The sequence below is a fragment of the Papio anubis genome, chromosome 16 (assembly GCF_008728515.1).
Source record: "Papio anubis isolate 15944 chromosome 16, Panubis1.0, whole genome shotgun sequence".
NCBI classification, from domain to species: domain Eukaryota; kingdom Metazoa; phylum Chordata; class Mammalia; order Primates; family Cercopithecidae; genus Papio; species Papio anubis.
The window spans coordinates 19,359,473-19,383,627 of NC_044991.1; the positions used below are offsets into that span (position 1 = coordinate 19,359,473).

A 24,155-nucleotide genomic window follows, 5' to 3' on the forward strand; every position below is an offset into this window, starting at 1 on the left:
GTTTTCTTTTGGGATGATAAAAATGTTTTGCAACTCGACACAGGTGCTGGTTGCACAACATTGTAAATCTACTAGGTGCTAGTCAATTATACACTTTAAAATTGTTAATTTTATGTCATGTAAATGTTACATCAAAAAAAAAAAAAAAAGACATGTTCTGCAAGCATGCCTTTTCGCCTGAAGTTACATAATGGATTCCTGGGAGCCTGAGAGATGGGCAAGACTGAGAGTAATGGATGAAGTGGAGAGGTTACTCCCACCCCCACAATCACACTGCCAAGGTGACATTTGGATAAAAGCTCCCAGGTGGGATCAGAATGGCATCTGGACTGTCTCTGGCCACTTCCCCAAGGTAGGATCCCGGGCCACCCTGGCTCCTTGACCCTCAAGCTGCCTATCTGCAAAACAGGGCTGATGCATGTTCCCTGTTTTCCTTAGAGGACCATGGATGAGGGTCCTGAGAGCACCCTATGAACCCACCTTCACAGGGTGAACCCATTGGATGGGGCCAGTCATGGCACCCTGTTTTCTAAGTATAGCAGGCAGAGAGTCAGTTCCTGGTTCAAGTGGAGCCATGGAAGGGTGACAGGTTTCCGAAGCCACTGGTGAGAAAGGGGTAGTTTTACCAGTTTGAATCCTGGCTCCATCACTATCTGTGTGGCCTTGGGCAGGTTACTCCTTACCCAGTTCCAATGGTAGAATGGGAATATCTACACCTACTATGGAGAGACGATGTGTGTATACACTGGACACTCAGAGCAAACCCTTCTTTATCTCTCTTTTTTTTTTTTTTAAGACAGTTTCGCTCTTGTTGCCTAGACTGGAGTGCAATGACGCGATCTCGGCTGGCCGCAACCTCCGCCTCCCGGGTTCCAGTGATTCTCCTGACTCAACCTTCCGAGTAGCTAGGATTATAGGCATGTGCCACCACGCCCGGCTGATTTTTTATTTTTAGTAGAGACGGGGTTTCTCCATGTTGGTCAGACTGGTCTCGAACTCCCGACCTCAGGTGCTCCGCCCACCTCAGCCTCCCAAAGTGCTGGGATTACAGGCGTGAGCCGCCGCGCCCGGACCCTTTCCCAGCAGCTCCCTCAAAAATAAAACGTGCCAGTTCCCAAAATCCGCCCAAGAAAGCTGTGGCTCAGAGAAGGAGTCACTAGCCCAAGGTGACAGTGAGTCTGCGCTTAGGACACAGAACTCCTGGCTTCATGTCCAGGGAACTTTCTTCAAGCCTCTAAGGCTCATTCATCCTCTCCAACAGAGTTTGGCATATACTATGCCCTAGAGCGGAGGTGTGCAAGACAGGTGCTGCTGTCCCCGTGTATAGGTTAAGGAACAGTCAGTTTAACTGAATCTCAGGGAGGCCAAGTGACTAAGCACCGGGACACAAAACCAGAAGGTAGATGTCTCGATTTTGAACTCGGATCAAACGCCAGGGCAACGCCCGGAAGCCTCAGGGCGCGCGTGGCTGGGCGCGAGCTCGGCGCGTAGCGGTGGGAATCCCGAGCGGAGTTGGAAGCCGGGCCCGTTCATTTGCATGCTAATACCCAGAATGCTTTTCCCCCGCACACCGCTTCTCTTAATGGAAGCGCTCAGTTTGGAACCGTGGAAAGTTTGGAACACATACTTCGCTCCCTCTTTGCAACTGTGGGAACTTCCCGCCCGCACACGCGGCGCCTGCTGCCTGGGGCTCTGCGCCAGGCGGCCGCCAGCGCTTCCTGGGAAGGCAAACCTTGGTGTACAACTCTAGCGCGGTAGCATCCCCGGGCGGGCCGGGGACAAAGCGCCGAGGCCTGGCGGCAGGGCCCATAACCAGAACACCCGGCGTCTCACAGGGCTGCGGGCGCTGGGGATGCTCCCGGCTTGGAGAGGCCCGAGAGTGTCCCCGACTCCTCCGGCACCCCCACTTCCCCAAGAACTGCTGGGGCTTCCGGGGGTCCCTGCCCCGTCCATCGCCCTCATATTGTCGCCTCCCGGAGCTGGTGACTTCACGCTCCCCGGGGACAAAGCTCTGCGTGCTGGGTTTGGGGGAGAAGCTGGACGCTGGCCTCATCTCCCCAGCTCTTCCGGGCGCGCAGCCCATCAGTTCGGTCCATGTACCGGGTGCAGAAGGAGCTCCGGAGGTTCGGCCTGTCTCCGGCCAGGACCCCGGGCCCTCTCTGGTGTTTGAAGCAGGAAGGCGGTCGCAGGCGACTTCAGGGGATTTCGCGCATGAAAGCGGGGCTCCGAAGGGTGGACGACGCCCGCTCGACCTGCGAGTGCGCATCGCAGGCTGGGGGGCCCGGATCCGCACCCCTCAGTTCCTGCCCCCCCCAACCCTGCTAGCCGCCACTCTCAGCGGGCAGGGGAGGGGCAGCGGGAGCTGGTTTGCTGGCTCGGCGCTTCGTTTGCATTGGTCAGGGGGGGCTGAGACTGCAGCCCCCGGCCCCGCGGGCGGGGTGGGGAGGCGGGGGCCGGACGGGGGCTCAGGCTGCTCTAGCATTGGCGGATCTGGGGAATGGGGAGGGGGGGCAGGAAGCGGGGGGAGCAGAGCTGCGGGGGGGGGGGGGGGGTGATAGGGAGGGGGGGGGACGTGCATCCTCGGCTTGGTGGGGGGGGGGCGCTCGGCACAAAGAAAGTGGAAAGTTTGCAGCGCGAGGCGGCCCGGACTAGGCATCCGGGCGCGCACGTGCAAGGCCGGGGGCGCCAGGGGCCCCCCACTCTGAGCTCGCCGTTTCTTTTTTTTCTGCAAGCGAGAGGGGGGGGTGTTGTTGGTATCGCCCCCTCCTTCTCCTCCCCCCAGGGGTGAAAGTGCAAGAGGAAGTGCAGCCGCTGCCATCTTTCCTCCGCTCCGAACACACGGAGCCCGGGGCCGCAACGCCGCCGCTCCGCCGCCGCCTTCTCCCGGCCCGGGGAAGGGCCTACTCTGCCGCCGCCGCCGCCGCCCGCCCGCTCCAGCCGCCGCCGCCGCCACCGCCCTCCAGGCTCCGGGACCCGGCCCGCGCCACCGCCCCCGTGCGCGCCCCGCCGCCGCCGCCTTCGCCTTTTGTTTCCTCCGCTCCGGCGCCCCCGCCCCGGCTCGCGCTTTGCAGGGGACGCAGCGCGCGCCCCCAGCGGGCCCGGGAAAAGCCGCGGCGCGCGCGCGCGCCTGCGCGGCGGACCCCCCCCTTCTCCTCCCCGCGTGCGCGTGCCCCTCTTGGCTGCGCGCCGGCGCCGCCTGGCGGGCGGGAGGGGAGGTGGCAGGCGCGTTTGCAGGAGGGGCGCACCTCTTCGCTCGCGCACCCCCCCGGAAGGTAGACCGGGAAGGGGAGGCGGGCGGGCGGAGAGGAGAGAGCGGCGCGCAGTCCAGCGAGGGCGGGGGTTGGCTATGTGGGGGATGGTGGTGCACCCCGCAGTCTAGACAGTCCGATCCGGGCTGGGGGCGTGTACGCTTGGCGCACCTGCGAGACTACAGAGCCCCGGGCCGGCACGTGTGGGGAGTGTGGACACGTCTGTTGTGCCCCGCTTCTCGCTGCCTAGGGGAAGGGAGGGGGCGGGCAGGTGCGGCGGCCGGGCTAGTGGGAGGGGGCGGCGGCCATGGAGCGGGTGAACGACGCTTCCTGCGGCCCGTCTGGCTGCTACACGTACCAGGTGAGCAGACACAGCACGGAGATGCTGCACAACCTGAACCAGCAGCGCAAGAACGGCGGGCGCTTCTGCGACGTGCTCCTGCGGGTAGGCGACGAGAGCTTCCCAGCGCACCGCGCCGTGCTGGCCGCCTGCAGCGAGTACTTTGAATCGGTGTTCAGCGCCCAGTTGGGCGACAGCGGAGCTGCGGACGGGGGTCCGGCTGATGTAGGGGGCGCGACGGCAGCCCCAGGCGGCGGGGCCGGGGGCAGCCGGGAGCTGGAGATGCACACTATCAGCTCCAAGGTATTTGGGGACATTCTGGACTTCGCCTACACTTCCCGCATCGTGGTGCGACTGGAGAGCTTTCCCGAACTCATGACGGCCGCCAAGTTCCTGCTGATGAGGTCGGTTATCGAGATCTGCCAGGAAGTCATCAAACAGTCCAACGTACAGATCCTGGTACCCCCTGCCCGCGCCGATATAATGCTCTTTCGCCCCCCTGGGACCTCGGACTTGGGCTTCCCTTTGGACATGACCAACGGGGCAGCCTTGGCAGCCAACAGCAATGGCATCGCGGGCAGCATGCAGCCAGAGGAGGAGGCAGCTCGGGCGGCTGGTGCAGCCATTGCAGGCCAAGCCTCCTTGCCTGTGTTACCTGGGGTGGACCGCTTGCCCATGGTGGCTGGACCCCTATCCCCACAACTGCTGACTTCCCCATTCCCCAATGTGGCATCCAGTGCCCCTCCCCTGACTGGCAAGCGAGGCCGGGGCCGCCCAAGGAAGGCCAACCTGCTGGACTCAATGTTTGGGTCCCCAGGGGGCCTGAGGGAGGCCGGCATCCTTCCATGCGGTCTGTGTGGGAAGGTGTTCACTGATGCCAACCGGCTCCGGCAGCATGAGGCCCAGCACGGTGTCACCAGCCTCCAGCTGGGCTACATCGACCTTCCTCCTCCGAGGCTGGGTGAGAATGGGCTACCCATCTCTGAAGACCCCGACGGCCCCCGAAAGAGGAGCCGGACCAGGAAGCAGGTGGCTTGTGAGATCTGCGGCAAGATCTTCCGTGATGTGTATCATCTCAACCGGCACAAGCTGTCCCACTCTGGGGAGAAGCCCTATTCCTGCCCTGTGTGTGGGCTGCGGTTCAAGAGAAAAGACCGCATGTCCTACCATGTGCGGTCCCATGATGGGTCCGTGGGCAAGCCTTACATCTGCCAGAGCTGTGGGAAAGGCTTCTCCAGGTGAGGAAAGGCCCCCTCTTCCTCCCCTGCTCCGCTGCCACACGTATCTTAGTCCTGAAAAGGCCCCTGCCAAGATCCGGGGCGGTGGCATTTGTGGGGGTCACTTGACCTTATAGAGTCATGCCAGGTTTGGGAGAGTGTTTTAAGGGCCCTTATTTTGAGATGGTATGCCTGAGACCTGCTTTCTGTTCCCTCAGGGAAGTTCTTTGACGCTAAGTGTGCCTTACTGTCTCTCCTCCTGGGGCGGGATTCCTCAGGCCAGAGCCACTGGACCTCACCATTCTTCTCCCTGGGCTCCCTTTGTGTTTCCGGCACCAGGCGTGGGGCCCCCTCTGGGGGCGGGAGACTGGGCTCCTCCAGCGACTTCCCGCTTGAATGGCTGCCGAGGGAGGGACTGGAACAAGTGCATCTGGGACTCCCTACACTCCTGAGGCACCAGATTCCCCAACACAGAACACTGGCCTTGCTGATCAGTAGACTCCAGCTGTGCCTCTCAGACCACCCTGGGATCATGGGACACAGAGCTGGGCACCCAGAGCTGCTGCTTAACACCAAAAGCTTTGATCTGCTCTGACTTGGTAGCTCTAGAGCCTAACCCACAGAGCCCCTTTATGTTCTCAGGACAGAAAGGAATGGGGCAGGATCTTTATGTAGGTTTACTTTCCAGTTAGCGTGTTGGGGAACTGAGGACTTACCTGGGAGCAGAGGGTGGTTTTGTTTTTCTCCTAAAAGGCTGGTTTTAACCTGGATTGGAGGACCTTGTGTGTGTGAACACAGGGATGGAGAACTCCCTCAGAGGGCCCCAACTGGGAACCAGTCTTACCGGTCAGGCAGCCCCTGCCCACCTGCTCAGGCGGGCATCTGGCTTACCAGCCCAGCTGGGGACTTAAGGCTCCACTGTTGGCCTCTGGGGACTGAATTCCATCTGGGTGGCATTCATTGGCTGCCCGTGGCGGGAGAGGCTGGGGGAGGGGATTGCTGAGTTTCTAAGGGGCTTTAGTCTGGACAATGAATCACACATACCCCCTCCTCTGGAAAGGCTGCAGTGAGGCAGCTCTGTTTCATTCTACTGCCACCGCCTCTGGTCCTAGAAAACATTGAGTTTCTGGTAGGGGGGAATTGAGGGGGTGGGGAGGGAAGATCAGAGACAAATGCCCACTTCCCTTCCCCCTCCAGAGAAAACCAGGGCAGAGAGGCCTGGGCCTGTGGAGTCAGAGCTGGGTGGTGACATTGTCTTTGTCATGCTGGGGTGGAGGAGAGGGAGTCCTCTCCAGCAGTGTGTGTGTGTATGTGTGTGTGTACACACGTATGTATGTGTGCCTGTGTGGTGGGGTTTGGCCAAGTTTCTAAAGTCCCTCTTGGTTCTCTCTTTTCCAGGCCTGATCACTTGAATGGACATATCAAGCAGGTGCACACTTCTGAACGGCCTCACAAGTGTCAGGTAGGGGCTGGGCCAGGGCAGAGATGGGCTGAAGGAGATGTTGCTGTTCTCACGGTCGCAGCCATGAACCAGCTGCTGCGTGTGCCGGGGGCCCGGCTGACTGCCCACCGCTTTGCACACCTCCCCTCTGTTCCTCCACCCTCCCTCTGCTCTCCTCCTTTGTTCTTCCCCCAGGCCCCCTTCCCCCACAGCTGATGTTCCTCCTTCCTGGTTGCTTGGTCCTGGTTCCCACCCCGTCTTTGCCTTCACTCTGTTGCTTGGCTTTCCTCTCCTGGTGTTTGCCGGCTCCTTGGATAGTGGAACGATCGCACAGATGTTGTGTTGGGAGACCCAGCCCTGTGCTGGGCCTGGCTGTTGGTTTCCAGCAGTTTGTAGGGACTGCAGGTTTTTTAAAAAGGGCTCCTGGTGGTCCAGCCAACCACTCTTCCCCTTTTCTGACCTCAGTTAGAGCTCCTCCCGGGTCCCCTCAGCTTAGGGCACAAGGCAGTGGGGGAGGTAGGAGGTAGGGAGTGGGTGGTCCTCTCCCCCACACTGGCTCCTGTTTAACCCACCCTGAGCCAGGGTTTCTGGAGGACTGGAGAGCAAAGTGGGCTCCTCTTCTTTGAGCTCTTTGCAAAGTAGCAAGTAGGGAAAGCTAAACCAGATAGATTCTCACCCTTGGTTTACCTGCTTGAACAATATTTGGGGTCCCTGCTGGTGCCCAGAAGACTGAGTTTCCTCTCCTGGACACTGAGCATTCTTGTCTGGATAGCGAACACATTTCTGTCTTTTCCTTGGTTATCTCCCCTCTCCCGTGCCAAGTTCCCACCAAGTGAGGGTGAGCCATGATTGTGGGGTGTGCATTGCAGCCTCTGATAGGATAACCTGCTTCTCCTTATCCTGTTGGTGGCAAGGGGAGAGGGTTCAGGGAGACCAGCAGGGAGGGATGAATGCTGTAAGTAGGGCAGAGCCCCTGGGGGCCAGGTGTGGACGATGTTCACAGGTGCTGGGCTAGGCAGTTTCCTGGAGGATGGCCCAGGGCGGGCCTGTGGGGATCTGTCTTTGCCTTGCTGCCTTCTCTCTCTCTGTTTCTCTCATCACAGAGCACATTCTGACTCAGGTAGTGTGCTGAGTAGCCCGGGCAGAGTAGGAGGAGCCCAGAGGGCAGTGGGGGCAAGCCCGGTGGCCTGGGGGGGTAACCTGCACTCTCTGCCCTTTTTCCAGGTGTGGGTTGGGAGCAGCAGCGGCCTGCCGCCCCTGGAACCTCTTCCTAGCGACCTGCCATCATGGGACTTTGCCCAGCCTGCTTTGTGGAGGTCGTCCCATTCGGTTCCTGACACCGCCTTTTCCCTTTCTCTAAAAAAATCATTCCCAGCCCTTGAAAACCTGGGCCCAGCACACTCCAGCAACGCTCTCTTCTGCCCAGCCCCGCCGGGATATCTGAGGCAGGGCTGGACCACCCCAGAGGGCAGCAGGGCCTTTACCCAGTGGCCTGTTGGCTAGCCTGGGCCTCCCTGGAGAGGGTTGCCAGTGGAGGGGAACAGGAGTGGCAGTTGGCCTGAGACCCCTGCTTTTGGGAGAGACTAGCAGGGTGGTTCCTGCCCACCATGCCCAGCTCCTCCCTGGGTGACTTGTTCCATCTCAGAGCCCCTAAATGGGGGTAGTAAGGAGCACCTTTCTGGAACCCCCTATAGCATCCAAGTTTCTTTCTGGGCTCTCTTGCCTTTTCCCCCCTTTCACAGATGGCACCCCTGGGCATCTGTCCTTGCCTAGGTGATTTTGGAGGGTGGTGCCTTCCTGGGAACTAGCCACCAGCTTATCTGCTTCCCCTCCCCTGGCATCACTTCCCGTAGGCCTGGGGTTTCTAGACTGGGGTCCGGCCACCCCTTTCCCCAATCCGGGAGTGAGTCGGCCTCCAGAAAAGACTGGCACAGTTCCAACTAGAGTCAACCCATGCTGCCTTCTGCCCTTCCCACTCAGATCTAGATCCTGCTTTCATTTCTGGCTAGTGAAGTAGACTTTTGTGTTTTTGAGGTTTATTAGCAGGTCTGCTCAGGAACCAAACCAATGAGTAGTTTTCTATTGGGCTATCCCAGTATATGGCTTTGGGGGCTGAAAAAGCAGATGTAGACCCCCTCCCTTGGATCCCATTGGTGTGCCCTTTAGCACCCCGCAGACTCTGCGGGGTGAACAGGAGTGATGATAAAATTTTTCATTCTAACATTTGAGGCTTTGTGTGTTTTGTCCTTGGTCTGTGTCATAACACTGACATCACTGTCCCTTGGTGTACAAATGTGCTCCTGCCCTGCCCCTCCAACATACACTCTCACAGACCTGCTGGCCCCTCCTCCAGCCCCATAGCCACAACTCCCCTAACAGGGACCCAGCAGGTGAAGACATGCTGGCTCTCGTGCTCTGGGCTGGCCAGCGAGGTGTGCCTGGGCTTGGTTAAACAGCAGGGGCATCTGTTGGCATGGTGTGGGGGTGCTGAAAACATCAGAGGTGAAGAGACAGCTCTCTGGGAGTTCGTTCCTTGGGTCCCCCACTGGCTAGGCACAGTCCCTATTGCTCATCCCCTCCTGATGCCAGAGAGAGTGAAAGAGGCCAATTACAAGAGACTAGTGCCATAGCTTAAGTAGAAAGGCCATCTGAATGTAGGGACAGGAAGCCTCAGGCTTGACAGTGGCATGTCTCCTTGGGGCTTGGCCTGAGTGTTCTTAACTGGCCCAGATGCCCCAAGTACTGCTGGATTTATGAGCTTAGTGGGCTGGGACATTTCCCCCACGTGGAGTTCAACCTGAAGCTGAGAGGCTGGAGCAGCTCAGACCTCCCTAGCTTCCACAGGCTCCACTTCTTGGGGGCTGGTTAGAGAAGGAATGCGTTGAGATGGGCATATGCTTGAGAAGAAGGGGGCCAAAGAGCCCAGGGAGCTGAACTTTCACACATTGCCCTTAAGGGTTTTCCAGTGCTGTGGGAGAAGGCTGCTCGAGACTACCCCTGAGGCTGCCTGAGTTCAAGGGCCACCAAGGGTAGGGGTGTGCACTAGTGCCCTTGGTACCATTTGGGCCCCATTCCCAAGCTGCTCAATCCTTAGGAAGAAAAGCTTCAGGAAGTCTGGGAAGGGATCAGGACTGGGGCTCAGCGTTGAGTGGTGATGACCAACACTCAGGGTGCCTGGGCCAGGACCTGGCAGGCATGGCCCTTAACTACAGCAGGCTGTCTAAGCACAGGGCTGTGGGCCAGGCAGCTCTTCTGAGTGCCACAGGCAGTCACAGCATTCTGCCTCTGGCTCGCTCTCTTCCCATCAGCGTCCCTCTGTCTTCTCCCTGTCTCTAGGACAAAGAATGCTCTTCTCCTGACACCCCAGCATGGAAGTTCTGGATGTTCCCTTTGAGATCTGTCTCCCTCCGCCCCTTCTCTCCTGGGTTGTGTGACCAGGCTCTTTCATGTTCTGTGTTGTCTGAACTTCTGCTGTGCCTAGACTCTGGAGTTTCACAGGCTCCCCAGAAAACCTGGGGACTGCAGCCACAGAGGGTCAATCCTGGCACAGAGAAGCCAACAATCTCTTCAGCTTGGCTTTGAACACAGAGAAAGCTTTTGTCATGTTTTTGTTTCTTCCCCCAGCAGCAGATTTACATTCCTAATTCTGTTTGCTCAGGCGAAAGTTAGCTTTCATTCCTTGAGAGATAATCAATGGAGGACAGGGCGGGGGAAGCCAGCCCAGTCTGGGATTTTAATTTTGCTTAGCTAATCCCCAAATGGATAAGCGACTTGTGGATAATTGAAGTTTGGCTGTCCATCATCTTTAGGTAGCAAAGCATGACAGGCAAAGCCTTTAGAGGACAGATCTTAAAAAAAGGTTGGTAAGAGAAACAAGGCATCTCTTGCCTATCCATGTTGTGGCTCCCTCTCCTAGGGACTGTGGAAGACAAAATCCTGAATGTGCTTTCGAGTAGCTGGGACTACAGGCACCCACCACCATGCCCGGCTAATTTTTTTGTATTTTTAGTAGAGATAGGGTTTCACCATATTGGCCAGGCTGGTCTCAACCTTCTGACCTTGTGATCCACCCGCCTCAGCCTCCCAAAGTGTTAGGATTACAGGCGTGAGCCACTGCGCACGGCCTCAGCCCTGTTTTCTTATACCTGATCCATGTTGGTTCCTTTGAGCTCTGAGGCTTAGAACACACCCTCTCTCACTGTTGGAGGGGGTGGTCTTTGGGTCGCTGCCTGGCAAAGCTGGGTCTTGTCCCCAAATAAACCAACAGGTGCACCTCTCTTTTCTGGGGGTGTTTATGCAGCCCCTGCCCCAGTTTAGAGACTGCTGGGCTGTGTAGAGGTTTGGAGTTTTTTTTCTCCTACTGTGGCCTGTCACTGGGTCATGAGGTCCATGGCTGAGGTGGGGCCCACCTGTAGCCGTGAGAGCAAGCATCCATGGTGCTTTCTGACTTACCTACATGCTGGAATTTCCTTGCACAAATCTCTTCACCTTTCCCTTTTGGGGGTCCTGGCTGCCAAGTACTGTACACTGTGTTATAAAGTATGAGCACCTTTCACTCAGCAGAAGCTCCCTTTCCTGAATCTGGAGATGATAAGAGCACAGGCTGTGGGACTGGTTCTTAGTCCAGCTGTCTCATCCTCTCAGGGCCTCCACTGGCCCAGCTGTAAACTGGGAGAGATCAGAATCCCCTGGGGTGGCCAGGAGGATTGGTAAAGTACTGGCCTGGGTGTGGTGGGGGTGGGTGTGCTAGACTTTCTTTAATAGCTGAGTCTAGTGTTTTAAGCAAGTTCATCTTCTAAAGTTAGTTTCCTCATTTATGATATGAATACACTGAATATATAAAACAGATAAAAGCAGTATTTCATTGCTACAAATTCAGTTCAAATGTATAATATTTACTTAAAAAGATAATGACATAAGAGCTAGGTAGGCTGTGCTAACATACACAGATATTTGGAACTGGGATAGTAAACAGTGGTGTCTTCTACCTTGACGGCATTGCATGCGTTTGTTTCTTGCTATGGTTGTACAGTAAAGAGATAGTTAGATGTCTGTATGTGGTGACAGTGTTCAGACACTTACCTTGAGCTCTCAGGTTCTCAGGATGTGCTTCTGTTAAAGAGAGATGGTAGAGGCAGTTCCGTTCTAGCACAAGGTAATGGGGTGGTCTTCAGTGGGTTACCATTTGATCCGTAACACATTTAAAGGTGAATGTTGCTTTCTCTTACAGTTCTAAAACAGTAAACACACACACAGAAAAAAGAACTGAGTCAAAATTGACTAGAACCCATTAAACACCTCCCTGGAACCAAAATACCTTGAAAGCCAACGGATTCAGCTCTTCTCAGGGCTTTCCCAATATTCTGTGACCCCCACAGCTGGAATGCCTTTGCAAGCTCCAGCTGAGGAAGGGATGTTGTGAGGAGACTGATCACTGGTACTCAGTCAGGTCCTCAGGTACAGGAAATTACAGGAAATGCCTGCCAACCTGGTCCTCCTTCCAGGGTACTGGTTCTGACTTTCAGCTCCTGACTCATCCGACCCGGGGGCCTGGCTGTGAGTTGGTGCTCAGCTCACACCACAGCTTTCCAAAGCCATGCTCTCTTGGAGGGTAATCACACAGCTTGCCTCAGAGGGCTGCCATCAGGATGGGTTGCATGAGATAAGTGCCTCTAAAAGGGTGAGCACCGTGCCTGCCTGGCTCACAATCAATACAGGGTAGTATCATCATCCTTGCTATCACCAGCACTTCCCCAGCCTAACGTTTCACAAATGCTTTTTTTTTTTTTTTTTTAGACGGAGTCTCGCTCTGTCGCCCAGGGTAGAGTGCAGTGGTGCAATCTCGGCTCACTGCAAGCTCTGCCTCCCGGGTTTATGCCATTCTCCCGCCTCAGCCTCCCGAGTAGCTGGGACTACAGGCACCCGCCACCTCGCCCGGCTAATTTTTTTGTATTTTTAGTAGAGATGGGGTTTCAGTGTGTTAGCCAGGATGATCTTGATCTCCTGACTTCGTGATCCGTCTGCCTCAGCCTCCGAAAGTGCTGGGATTACAGGTGTGAGCCACTGTGCCCAGCTTTTTTTTTTTGAGATGGAGTGTTGCTCTGTTGCCCAGGCTGGAGTGCAGTGGCGCGATCTCGGCTCACTGCAAGCTCCGCCTCCCGGGTTTACGCAATTCTCCTGCCTCAGCCTCCTGAGTAGCTGGGACTACAGGCGCCCGCCACCTCGCCCGGTTAGTTTTTCGTATTTTTTAGTAGAGACGGGGTTTCACCGTGTTAGCCAGGATGGTCTCGATCTCCTGACCTCGTGATCCGCCCGTCTCGGCCTCCCAAAGTGCCGGGATTACAGGTGTGAGCCACTGTGCCCAGCTTTTTTTTTTTGAGATTGTGTTTTTCACAGGGAGTCTTGCTTTGTTCCCCCTCCTGGAGTGCAGTGGCGGGATCTCTGCTCACTGCAACCTCCCCTCCCAGGTTCAAGTGATTCTCCTGCCTCAGCCTCCCAAGTAGCTGGGATTACAGGAGTCTGCCACCACGCCCGGCTAATTTGTTGTATTTTTAGTAGAGATGGGGTTTCACCATGTTGGTCAGGCTGGTCTTGAAGTCCTGACCTCAGGTGATCCGCCCACCTCAGCCTCTCAAAGTGCTGGGATTACAAGCATGAGCCATTGCGCCCGGCCCACAGACACTTTTGAAGACTCCGGCCCTTGTTCTGTCTGCTAATTCTCACGTGGTCAGAATTGCCACTATCATTTTATGGGCTGCTTTTTCTTTTCTTTTCTTTTCTTTTCTTTTTTGAGACGGAGTCTGGCTCTCTCCCCCAGGCTGGAGTGCAGTGGCCGGATCTCAGCTCACTGCAAGCTCCGCCTCCCGGGTTTACGCCATTCTCCTGCCTCAGCCTCCCGAGTAGCTGGGACTACAGGCACCCGTCACCTCAACCGGCTAGTTTTTTGTATTTTTCAGTAGAGACGGGGTTTCACTGTGTTAGCCAGGATGGTCTCGATCTCCTGACCTCGTGATCCACCCGCCTCAGCCTCCCGAAGTGCTGGGATTACAGGCTTGAGCCACTGCGCCTGGCCTGGGCTGCTTTTTCAATTCAGACTCATGAAAATTTACGAAGATTTATCTGTGCGCTTTGTCCTGCCTTTCCTTTCCATTTCCCTGGCCAAGACTCATGTCACTTTTGAATAAAATGAATAAATAGAATTCTTTGTATAAAACAACTAGGGGAAACCCAGAGATAGAGAACAGTAAGGCTGGTTTATATGCCAATAACTCATCTGTAAATTCATGTAAATGTAATTCTGTGCATTATAGCTAATGCACCTAAAGTCAGTTCTTAATGTCTAAGGAGCAAATGTGTAACTCTTCATTGTATAGAGGGGTATAGAGCTTAGCTTGCCATGTCCTGGGCACATTTCCAGTAGTCATTTAGTTAGTACCAGTGATTCCCACTCAACTGTCCCGTAAGGAGGCACTATGGGAAATAAGAACAGCCTCTTGGCATTCTGGGTAGAGAGCCTGAGCCAAACTCTAAAGCTCTCTTTATAAAGGGAGGTCACGTGATGGCCAGAAATTGCCTTTGCTTCATGGTGCACTTGGTGGGGAGTCAGGTCTGGCGTGCTGGGTTTCACCTCATCCCATTTTCTTTTCTGCTTTCAGACCTGCAATGCTTCTTTTGCCACCCGAGACCGTCTGCGCTCCCACCTGGCCTGTCATGAAGACAAGGTGCCCTGCCAGGTGTGTGGGAAGTACTTGCGGGCAGCATACATGGCAGACCACCTGAAGAAGCACAGCGAGGGGCCCAGCAACTTCTGCAGTATCTGTAACCGAGGTAATGTGCCCACTGTTTCCTCACTTCCAGAGGATGGGCCTGAGCGTGTATGGGAGGCCTAGGGGTGTCTCAATCACCCTGCCTCAGACTCCACTCTTTGCACAGCCTGCCCCCCCACTTCCCACTGAATGATAAACACCTTCATCACCCAGCTAGCTATTTGCTACCCCCTCCTTCCCAAGAAGCTTGTGGTGCTTAGAATGGGAAGTTCCAGGAGACCAGCAGGTCAGAACAGAAGGAGAGAGGTTCTTCCCAAGCTTGGGCCCATAACTCTCACCTGCTACTCAGGTGGCAGGATGGATGCATTTTGCAGACACCACTGAACCACTGAGGTTGGTGGGGGAGTTAGTAGGTCCCAAAGTGGGAGAAAAAGAGGTTGGTCCGGCTTGAGAGCTTTTGCTGATTGATTCACTGGCATATGAAATTCAGCAGCTAGGGAAGAGGTTGAGTCTGGAGATAAACAAGGAGCAGACACTTTGTAGCACAAATGGTCAGAAGAGAGGCCAAATTTAGGTTTGTGGCCTTGATGAGAGAGGAAAGTGGAAGGTGCTCTGAGCAGGGTAGCATGCTTGACGACAAGGTGGGCCTAGGTAGTGTCTAACTCTGTGGCAGTGGTGTTGTGTTGGGTGAAGTCAAGCCTGTCTCCAAGGTTCTGCCGGGTCTAGGTGGCTGTTGGAAGTGCTAGATATTTGTGTTTTGCAAGCACAGCATCAGTGGAGGCTTGCGCTGTGTCTGTGCTAAAGGAGGTCGGAGCAGCTATCTGTGAACGTGAGGATGCTTCTGCATGGTGTGCTTTGCTTTGGCCAGTGGGGAGCACTGGGATGTCCTTATCTCCTGGGGCATTCTTGCTTGTCCCAATGCTTCTGAAAGGCTGCTTAGTGGGTTGAGCACTGAACCAGGAGTCAAGAGACCCAGGGTTTAGTCCCAGCCTCTCACTAGGTGGCCTCAAGTTCTCCCATTCCATCTCTAAGCTTGAGTTTCTTCATCTCTCAAATGGGGTTAAGAATAGCCCCCTTTCCCACCTCTCAGGGTTATCATGAGGATCCCAAGAGACAAGGTAGGTGAAAGGAGCTGCACACTTGGGAGACTCTATCCTTGCACTTTGTAACAATGCTGGGAAAGACATGCTTGTTGACACTCTGGGTTGGACCAGGCACAACACTCCTGCAGGCCTTGGTGGAATTGTTGGGTGCCTGTGCTGTGTTCACGTGCCCTGAGGTTCACAGTGGAAGGAGATTGCTGAGTAGCTGGGTGTTCTTGGTGTCCTGGAACTGGATCCCTCCTTGCAGCTTCACACCTGGGGTTTGTACTACCAGGATACCTGCTGTGAAAGCAGGGAAGTAGTAGTGAAGATCTCTTAAGCTGTCTGTTCTGTTTTCTGACATGTCAGTAGAGCCCATTTCTGACAGGAGCTTCCTCCAGGTTGCAAGTGTTGGGCTTAACCTTCCTCTAGGTTGCAGGGAGAATTATCGGGCTGTGGCTGACCGTCTTGACTGGGGCTGCCCCAGCCCCAGAAATAATATTGTTTCTTGTCTTGCTTCATCCTAACCTGGCTTCTTGACAGCTCCCCCAGATAACTCAAAACCTGCTATAACATGCTATAGGCAGGCATTTTGTCAAGTTTTCAATGTGGAAGTTCCCAGTGCAAGAACTGGGGTCAGAGACCAGAGGCTGAAAACTGCTGAGTGGAGAAGGGTGCTCATGATAAAACTCAGAAAGCCCAGACCAGATGGTGGAGTAGGGCAGGAACTGGACAGGAGACCCAGGGCCACAGCCCTTGGGAGCCCAGCTCAGGAGGAAAGAAAAACTGAGAGCAACAGGGACAGTGGCAGTGGGAAAGTTGGCCTACTTAGGAGGCAGCTGATGTGGCAAAGCCAACAACTATTGTACATCAGGATTTCTTTTCCAAGGGCTGGTAAAGAGAACTTGGGCAACAGCCATAAGCTACATGACTGGAATGGAGAATCCAGAAGAGTAAGCCAGAGTCTACTTTTTCTCAGAAAAGCCAAGACTGGGTCTGGATCCCAGAGCCAGAGTGGGAAGTCCGTTTCCTGCAACAAGACTAAAGAAGGTGCTGGTCCAACCCATGCTGGGTACTCAGAAGGAAGAGAAAACAATTGCAGTGTTTATCAGAAGAGAAGGAGCAGGATTCTACTCCTGGACTCATTCCTTGGCAGAAATAGGAAGAGACCAAAAAAAAAAAAAAAAAAAGGAAGAGGATAAAGTTGTTTCTGAGCACCAAAAACATTGAGACATTGGAATCAAAATGTAGAGAGCTCTGTGTCCTCCTTTGCCCTCCTGCCACCAAGCCTATACCTACAGGGAGGTTGCACAAATAAATGAATGTTCTTATCTCTGCATGCATTCAAACAAAGGCTGAATGTCAGAACAGTTAAGATTGAATCAGGTGAACTTCCAGGTGCCCTCAGATCCTTCAGTCCCAACACTTCTTAAACAGTTGACTTAAGTATCTACCTATAGACCTGTCTTTTTTAGTTTTTGCCACAAAAACGACTCCTGGCTGTGAAGAATGGCAAAGAGGAAAGGCAGCCTGACTCCTGCAGCCTCACACGTGAGTCAGATGGAAGTTGATGAGACAGATGACTCTGGCTTTGTCATAGAGACATATCAGGATGTGTATGATACTATTTGTAGAGGAAGATCATTTGCAGTGGAGGGAGTATTATGGCTAGAAAAGCTTGTTCCCACATTTTTGAGTTGAGGAAATCAGTTGAGTTGAACAGTGGAAAAGGGAGAAGGCCCTGGCTGATCACCGTGATTTTCTTCCTTTAAAGTTTCTGTAGCAGGATCTTTGTATATATGCCTATGTGCTGGTATGGGGAAGAGGAATAGATTATCAGGAATCTGCCTTTGACAGAGACATTTGAATGCAAACATCATTGCTTGAAACGTAGAGGAAGCCTTCTCCCCAGTCAGAGGTAAGCACACAAGTGGATGGATGCAGAGAACCTGCCGTTCCCCTGGACTCACATCAAGCTACGTGGGCCCACTCCAACACAGTGCAGTTGGGAATGGCCCCTTCAGGGTTTGGACAAGGAGAAAGCAGTCTCCAACCCCTGCATGGATGTAGAAACTGCCAAAGGATCATTTGCTTCTGGAGTGCCAAGTGCAGGCACACCAGGCAAGAAAACGCAACTGAGGAGCAGTGGCCTTTTGCTAGTAAGACCATCATCTCTGGAGTAAAAGGGCCAGTGGCTTGCTGGTTATAGTGACAGTCACATGTGTGCTCAGCATCTCCATTGCATGGATGGCTGGATCAAGCTGCCTCTTTGGCTCTTGGTTAATCAGTGGTGAATGGGTGGGTAAGTTTAGAATTCCAGCTAAATATGTCTGGTTTCAAAGACGTATTCTGCTCAGAAGCTTAGCTTCTGTTTCATCCTAACACTTGGCTGCTGAGTTGCTCTGTGTTTAAATTCTAGGCTTTAAGTGGCAGCTGTGGATCCACTCCTACCACCTCGCCATGTGGTTTTGCTATAGATAGTACAGTCTGCAGCTGGGGTAAAGTCAAGAGGACTCAGCCATGTGTTTCTCAGACTGTTTTTCAGGAAAACTCAGCAAGACAGAGTTTCACTCTTGTTGCCCAGACTGGAGTGCAATGGCGCGATCTTGGCTCACCACAACCTCTGCCTCCCGGGTTCAAGCAGTTCTCCTTCCTCAGCCTCCGTAGTAGCTTTGATGACAGACATGTACCACCACGTCCGGCTAATTTTGTATTTTAGTAGAGACGGGGTTTGTCTCTATGTTGGTCAGGCTGGTCTGGAACTCCCGACCTCAGGTGATCTGCTCGCCTTGGCCTCCCAAAGTGCTGGGATTACAGGCATGAGCCATTGCGCCCAGCCAAACTCAGCAAGATTTGATTGAGCATCTGCTGTGTTCTCTTGGTATAGTTCTCCCAGTAAGGAGTAAACGTAATTCCTGGTGCTCTCCTGCTCCTTTCTGTCCCCTTTTGATTGCAGCAGACCTGCTCTGGTTCATTACGGGGAGAGAGCTTCATGCTATTTTAAAGACCCCACAAGGGATTAAAAACCAAAGGAAAAAATTACCTTCTAAAGTTATCAGAAAGTTCTGATATCTTGTACTGATTGGTGGGAGCCAATATCTCCTGGTTCTGCTTTGTTTTGGGGGACTCTACAGTACCACCCCCAGGGGCAGGGCTAACAGCCTCTTTCCCATTCGCGTTGTCTCCTCACACCTGACTACAGCCTCCCTCTTAGGGATGTCTACATGGGACCCTTTTACACCAGTCTATACGCATGATCAGCCTCAGGCAGACACTTCGGTCACAGCACAGGACAACTTGCTCTACCAGGCAGGGCAGGACACCAGCATCTGGTCTAGACAGATCTTTGAAGTAGCTGTATTGGGAAAGGAAGGAAAATTGGCCCAATCCCACGTTTCAGAACCACTAACTGCTGCTGTCAGAGAAAAACTTGTTACATGAAGTTTCCACAGGCCAGCCCAGTTTTTCCAGCAGCTTCCATTCTAACATACCATTATGGCAGAAAAATACCTGAGTATAAATGGTGATAATGAAACCTATTGTAAAAGTCCACTGGATATTTCTAGGGCTCAGGGCTAAGACAGAGGAACCAATTAACCCATTTATGCTAAAGGTTACAAACTTTTTTGTGAAAAATCAGACTTTAGCGATGATCTTGAGCAGTAGGATATAAATAACTCCTGGGTTAGCGTTCCAATAATGGAACATGAGGCATAAGTGGGTTAAAGCATCTGCCCAGTAGCTAAGGGCCAAGTTCTGGTGGCACATGATCCTGGGGTTGGAGTCCAGGCTCTGCCACTTAGTAGCTGTATGTGTGACCAGGTTACTTAACCTCACCAAGCCTCTTTTTTTTTTTTTTTTTTTTTTTTTTTTTTTTGAGACAGAGTCTCGCCCACCACCACGCCCGGCTAATTTTTTGTATTTTTAGTAGAGATGGGGTTTCACCGTGTTAGCCAGGATGGTCTCAATCTCCTGACCTGGTGATCCACCCGCCTTGGCCTCCCAAAGTGCTGAGATTACAGGTGTGAACCACCGCACCTGGCGATTTTTTTTTTTTTTTTGAGATGGAGTCTCGCTCTATTGCCCAGGCTGGAGTACAGTAGCATGATCTCATCTGCCTTCCGGGTTCACGCCATTCTCCTGCCTCAGCCTCCCAAGTAGCTGGGACTACAGGCGCCCGCCACCACACCAGCTAATTTTTTATATTTTTAGTAGAGACGGGGTTTCACCGTGTTAGCCAGGATGGTCCTGATCTCCTGACCTCGTGATCCGCCCGCCTCGGCCTCCCTAACCTCACGAAGCCTCTTAATTTCTTTATCTGTAAAATGGGTATAATAGTAATCTGTAGCACAAAAGGTGTTGGGCAAATTCTATAGAATAGTGCATATGGTGTGCTGGGCCCTGGTGTGCCATCAGCACTTACTAAAGGTGAATCTTTATTACAGTTCCAGCAGCATTCAAAATGCCATGCCAATTCAGACTTTTTTTTAAAACAAATCTCGTGCAGACATTACACAGTACTCTTCAGCCTCTGACCCTTTAGCAGTGGATCTCACTGTTATCCTGTGACTGTGTAATTTTGAAAGTGAATCGAAAAATAATGAGTCAACCAGATCTGAAGTGGATTAAAGCGACACTGTCAGGGTGCTGGCACCCTAAGTGGGCCTTATACTAAAAAGCTTCAGTTCCTGCTAAAAGCACCTTCTGATCCTTGACTACAGTGGGGTTCGATGGCATACCTCCTTCCTGTGAAACTCAAGTCAAAATCCTTTTATCGGCCTGCCTGATTCTGTATCCTTGGACACATGGCTGCTGTGGAAGTTGGCCCAAGATCTACTCTTCCCAGCCTGAGATATCTTGTGGCTCAGACTGACCGAAGCATCTGGAAGGTGGGCAGGAACAGTTCCAAGACGGCTGGATTGTCCTCCCCCAAAATAAAGACAGAGATCATCCCTGTTTCTTCTCCTGTATGTGAACCTGGTGGATGCTCCAGAATCGAACCAAAACACTACCATGAATAAGAGATGACTGCACTCCTCTGACAGAACTTCCTATTTTTGTCTTTGTTCTTCAAAAGATCTAAACAGTTACTAAATCCTGTTATGCTGAAGGTGGGGAAGTTAGAAAAATAGAACATCTCCTGACAGGTAGAAGACGGGATCCTTGGAGGCATTCCTTTGGGATTTCATTTTACCTCCATCTCGTTTGTTGTCCAGTTTCCTTTTATAAGGATTAAGCAGGCATCCTGCTGGCTAGAATCCTGTGACTTCCCTGGAGCCCCAAATTCTTGTCTAACCACATTTCTAGTCATGGTTCCTACAGGAGACATCCACTCAAACCACCTGTTACTGAGGCACCAAGCAACCCTAGAGGCAGTTGGCCTCTGGCCCTAGCAGGAGCAGGATCTCAGGCCATCCCACCAGGCGGCCAGCCTCGGCCCCTCACCGCAGCCTTGCAGAGTGGGCTCTGCAGAGAAGCCGATTTGTGGACAGTGCCACCCTCCATCCTGAGCCATGTGGCTCATATGGTTGCAGCCATTTTTGAGCCAAGGAGGGGGCCCCTTCTAGGTGCAGCTGACCTGGGAATGCTAGCCAGAGCGGCCAGAGGAGAGGAGTGGGGGAAGGAGAGAGGTATCTCTTGCTGGCCGTGGGATCTCATCTCCTTTTGTCTTGTTTAGGTTTCTCCTCTGCCTCCTACTTAAAGGTCCATGTTAAAACCCACCACGGTGTTCCCCTTCCCCAGGTCTCCAGGCACCAGGAGCCCATCCTGAATGGGGGAGCAGCGTTCCACTGCGCCAGGACCTATGGCAACAAAGGCAAGCGACCCCTTGCTCTGCACTTTGCTTCTCTGCGCAGACTGTGTTGTGGGGGCGCTGGGCTGGGCGTGGGGAGGCGGGAAGGCTGCCGACTTTCTGGCTGCCTTGAGGAGACTCAGAGATCTGAGTGGCAGTGGCCTCCAGGACAAAAGTCACAGTGGGTATCTCACTCCAGGGCAGTGAGTGAGGCTTTAGGGCACTGCCGAGATCCAGCCTCCGCCTCCTCTTCCCCAGCCCTTCTCCCTTCCTCCTGGCCAGCCCCCACTGTCTGGAGCCCTGCAGGGGATGCCCCGGGCCCTGGGCAGAAGAAGAGCCCCGCATGATGAGCCACTATGGGCCTGTCACTGCCTGCTGCCCTTTAGGATGGTGTGGAGCTGCGGCTGAACGCTTTCTCCTCTTTTGACCCAGTGGGCCGATGGGAGCCAATGTCTGGCTTGTCTCACAATAGGGGTGGTTGATTACTGTGAGTGGCCCTTTCTGGAGAGCCTCTGGCTATGGTTGTGAGATGCATGGCAATAATGAGCTATCTGACTCCTCTGACTTGGGAGTTGGTTTGCAGAGAGCTCCCCAGGCCCACCTTCACTTGTTGATTCAGGTTGTTTTGTTGTATGTCACGTTGTTGTTGCCTTGGGGATGAGGCCAGGGGCTTGGCAGATGGTAGAAATAGCAGAGATGGCATGCTCCATGCTCCCATCACAGACCTCCCTTCCCGGCACGTCGCTCTGGACCCAGGCAGGAAGCTGCTGATTGGTGGAGGACTCAGTGTGGGCCCGGCAAGGCAGAGCAGCCAGGGTTGTCTCTTGGCTCAGCTTGTCTGGGGCCTAGGGTGGGGACACCCAGCCGATTGAGAAGTACAGAGTTGCTTTCAATCTCTGTCCTTTGGCTGCTTGGCCCTGGAAGGGTTTTGGCAGAAGGAAGGCGGTAAGAACAGGGCTCATGTTTGCAGCATTAGGAAAAGGATTGGCTTCTGTCTGAGCCATTGATGGGGTCTACCCAGGTTAAGGACCTGATGGCTCTGGTTCTGCCTGGCTTGCTACAGTGCAGCTAGTCTGGTGCAGGAGGCGAAGCCACTGTCACACTGGCTCGGCATCATCAGAATACCAATTTTACCCCCAGAGGCACCCAAAAGAGTGCCTAGGAGTTGGGGGTCTTTGAGTTGTTCTGGGCAGCAGTAGCAGAGTTGCCCTCTCTGTATCCCTTCCTTGAAGCAGGCTGAGATGACGGTGAGCAGTACACGTGCAGCTGCATGAAGAGTCCACAGCAAGGGAGGCTGGCAGCCCTAGGGCCCTGCCATTTCACCCCTGTAGGCACTCCAGTCTCCCAGACTGACCAGCTGACCCTTCGTGGGTTCTGCCAGGACAGTGGCTGGCCAACAGCTGCCCTCCACAGGTCTGTGAGCTGGCCCCTCATGACCCCTCCAGGAGAGGGCATCTCCAGAGCCTGGCCTCATCTCTCTCCTGTATTTTGTTTTTTTGTAGAAGGCCAGAAATGCTCACATCAGGATCCGATTGAGAGCTCTGACTCCTATGGTGACCTCTCAGATGCCAGCGACCTGAAGACGCCGGAGAAGCAGAGTGCCAATGGCTCTTTCTCCTGCGACATGGCAGTTCCCAAAAACAAAATGGAGTCTGATGGGGAGAAGAAGTACCCATGCCCCGAATGTGGGAGCTTCTTCCGCTCTAAGTCCTACTTGAACAAACACATCCAGAAGGTGCATGTCCGGGCTCTTGGGGGCCCCCTGGGGGACCTGGGCCCTGCCCTTGGCTCACCTTTCTCTCCTCAGCAGAACATGTCTCTCCTCGAGTCCTTTGGGTTTCAGATTGTTCAGTCGGCATTTGCGTCATCTTTAGTAGATCCTGAGGTTGACCAGCAGCCCATGGGGCCTGAAGGGAAATGAGGCAGCTGCTCTGTCCCCACGGCAACAGCCATTTGGGGACTGCTGGGAAATGCTGTGAATGCGGAGGGAAGTGATGTTTGGGTTCTGTAGCTGAGAGATTTTTATTCATTTTTAACTGCCCCCCAACCCCACCCAACTCCTTCTCTATCACCCATTCTCCCAATGGTCTTTAGAAATAGATTTTCATCTGATATTCTACAGAAATATCAATGAGACTTGGTATGGGACAGGGGCAGAAAACACTACATAGGCCTCCAAGGCAAAACCAGTCCCAGTTTCTCTAATGGGAAGAAGCTGGAATTCCTGGTGCTCAATTCTTAGTGACCCCAATCCTATACCCAAATCTATGGTATTCTGGGACCTCAGTGATTTTGGTCCCCTCCCACTTCTGTAGTTCCTCATCCTCCCTTCCCATATCCTTCAAAAGAACCACACTAGGGTCTCCACCCACTTATACAATGCGGATGCCCAACTGTTTTTAAGGAAGCCAGAAGCATCCCATGGAACATGGGGTGAGTGTCCTCCAAGAGCCCCCCTGAGCTCCGCCCTCTGTCTGGAGGGCTCCAGACTCCTGAGCCCTGCTTGGAGGCGAGCATTTTCACTGCTAGGACAAGCTCAGCTATTGAGGACACCCCCACCCCAAATTTCAGTTCTTATGTGATTTTAACCATTCAACATGCTGTTGGGTTTTAATTCTCTAATTATTATTATTATTGTTATTATTTTTTAGGACCAGTTGTAGTGAATTGCTACTGAAAGCTATCCCAGGTGATACAGAGCTCTTTGTAAACCGCAGTCACACATTAGGGTTAGTATTAAACTTTGTTTAGATGTACCATAATTAACTTGGCTAGTTGATTGTTTGAAGTCTATGGAAGAAATAGTTTTATGCAAAATTTTAAAAAATGCCAGTCTGGTCAGGGAAGTAGGGGGTTTCAATGCAATTGGGAGCCAGGAAGGTGGGACAGCCAGCAGGTAGGGACATTGTGTACCTCAGTTGTGTCACATGTGAGCAAGCCCAGGTTGACCTTGTGATGTGAATTGATCTGATCAGACTGTATTAAAAATGTTAGTACATTACTCTATCTGCTCCCTTGAGTCCAGTTTTTCAGCTGTGGGAGTCTTTGGGACCCAGAGGTGGGCAGCACCTGGGGTGGGAGTGGGATCCCAGGAGACCCCTTTTCTACTTCATTGTACCAGTTCCACTGGGATTGACAGGTGGATGGTCCCACTGAAGACTTAGAATGCCAGAATTCACTCATTTGTTCAACAAATATCCATTGCTTGTCTTTACTACTTGTGTGCCAGGCATGGTTTCATGCTCTTGGGGTATGGTGGTGAACAAGACA

At 53.4% G+C, this 24,155-nt stretch overlaps 2 protein-coding genes and 1 long non-coding RNA gene across 6 annotated transcripts; 1 reads left to right on the forward strand and 2 right to left on the reverse strand.

Moving 5' to 3' along the window:
- Positions 1-973: 973 nt before the first annotated feature.
- LOC103888308 lies at positions 974-2,503 on the reverse strand. The gene is given in 2 exon segments (XM_009217137.4): positions 974-1,708; positions 1,710-2,503. Coding segments are annotated over 2 exon segments (840 nt in total). The 5' UTR covers positions 2,267-2,503; the 3' UTR covers positions 974-1,425.
- A 102-nt stretch (positions 2,504-2,605) lies between these two features.
- On the forward strand, positions 2,606-23,891 carry PATZ1 (POZ/BTB and AT hook containing zinc finger 1). Of its 4 annotated transcripts, none has more exon segments than NM_001374467.1 (5): positions 2,606-4,826; positions 6,204-6,267; positions 13,902-14,073; positions 20,772-20,909; positions 22,388-23,891. In NM_001374467.1, coding segments are annotated over 5 exon segments (2,064 nt in total). In that variant the 5' UTR covers positions 2,606-3,555; the 3' UTR covers positions 22,807-23,891.
- LOC108580717 lies at positions 11,121-22,392 on the reverse strand. The gene is made up of 2 exons (XR_002515362.2): positions 21,487-22,392; positions 11,121-11,478 (listed from the first exon to the last, which is right to left on the reverse strand). It is a non-coding gene; the product is annotated as an uncharacterized LOC108580717 (long non-coding RNA).
- Positions 23,892-24,155: the final 264 nt, after the last annotated feature.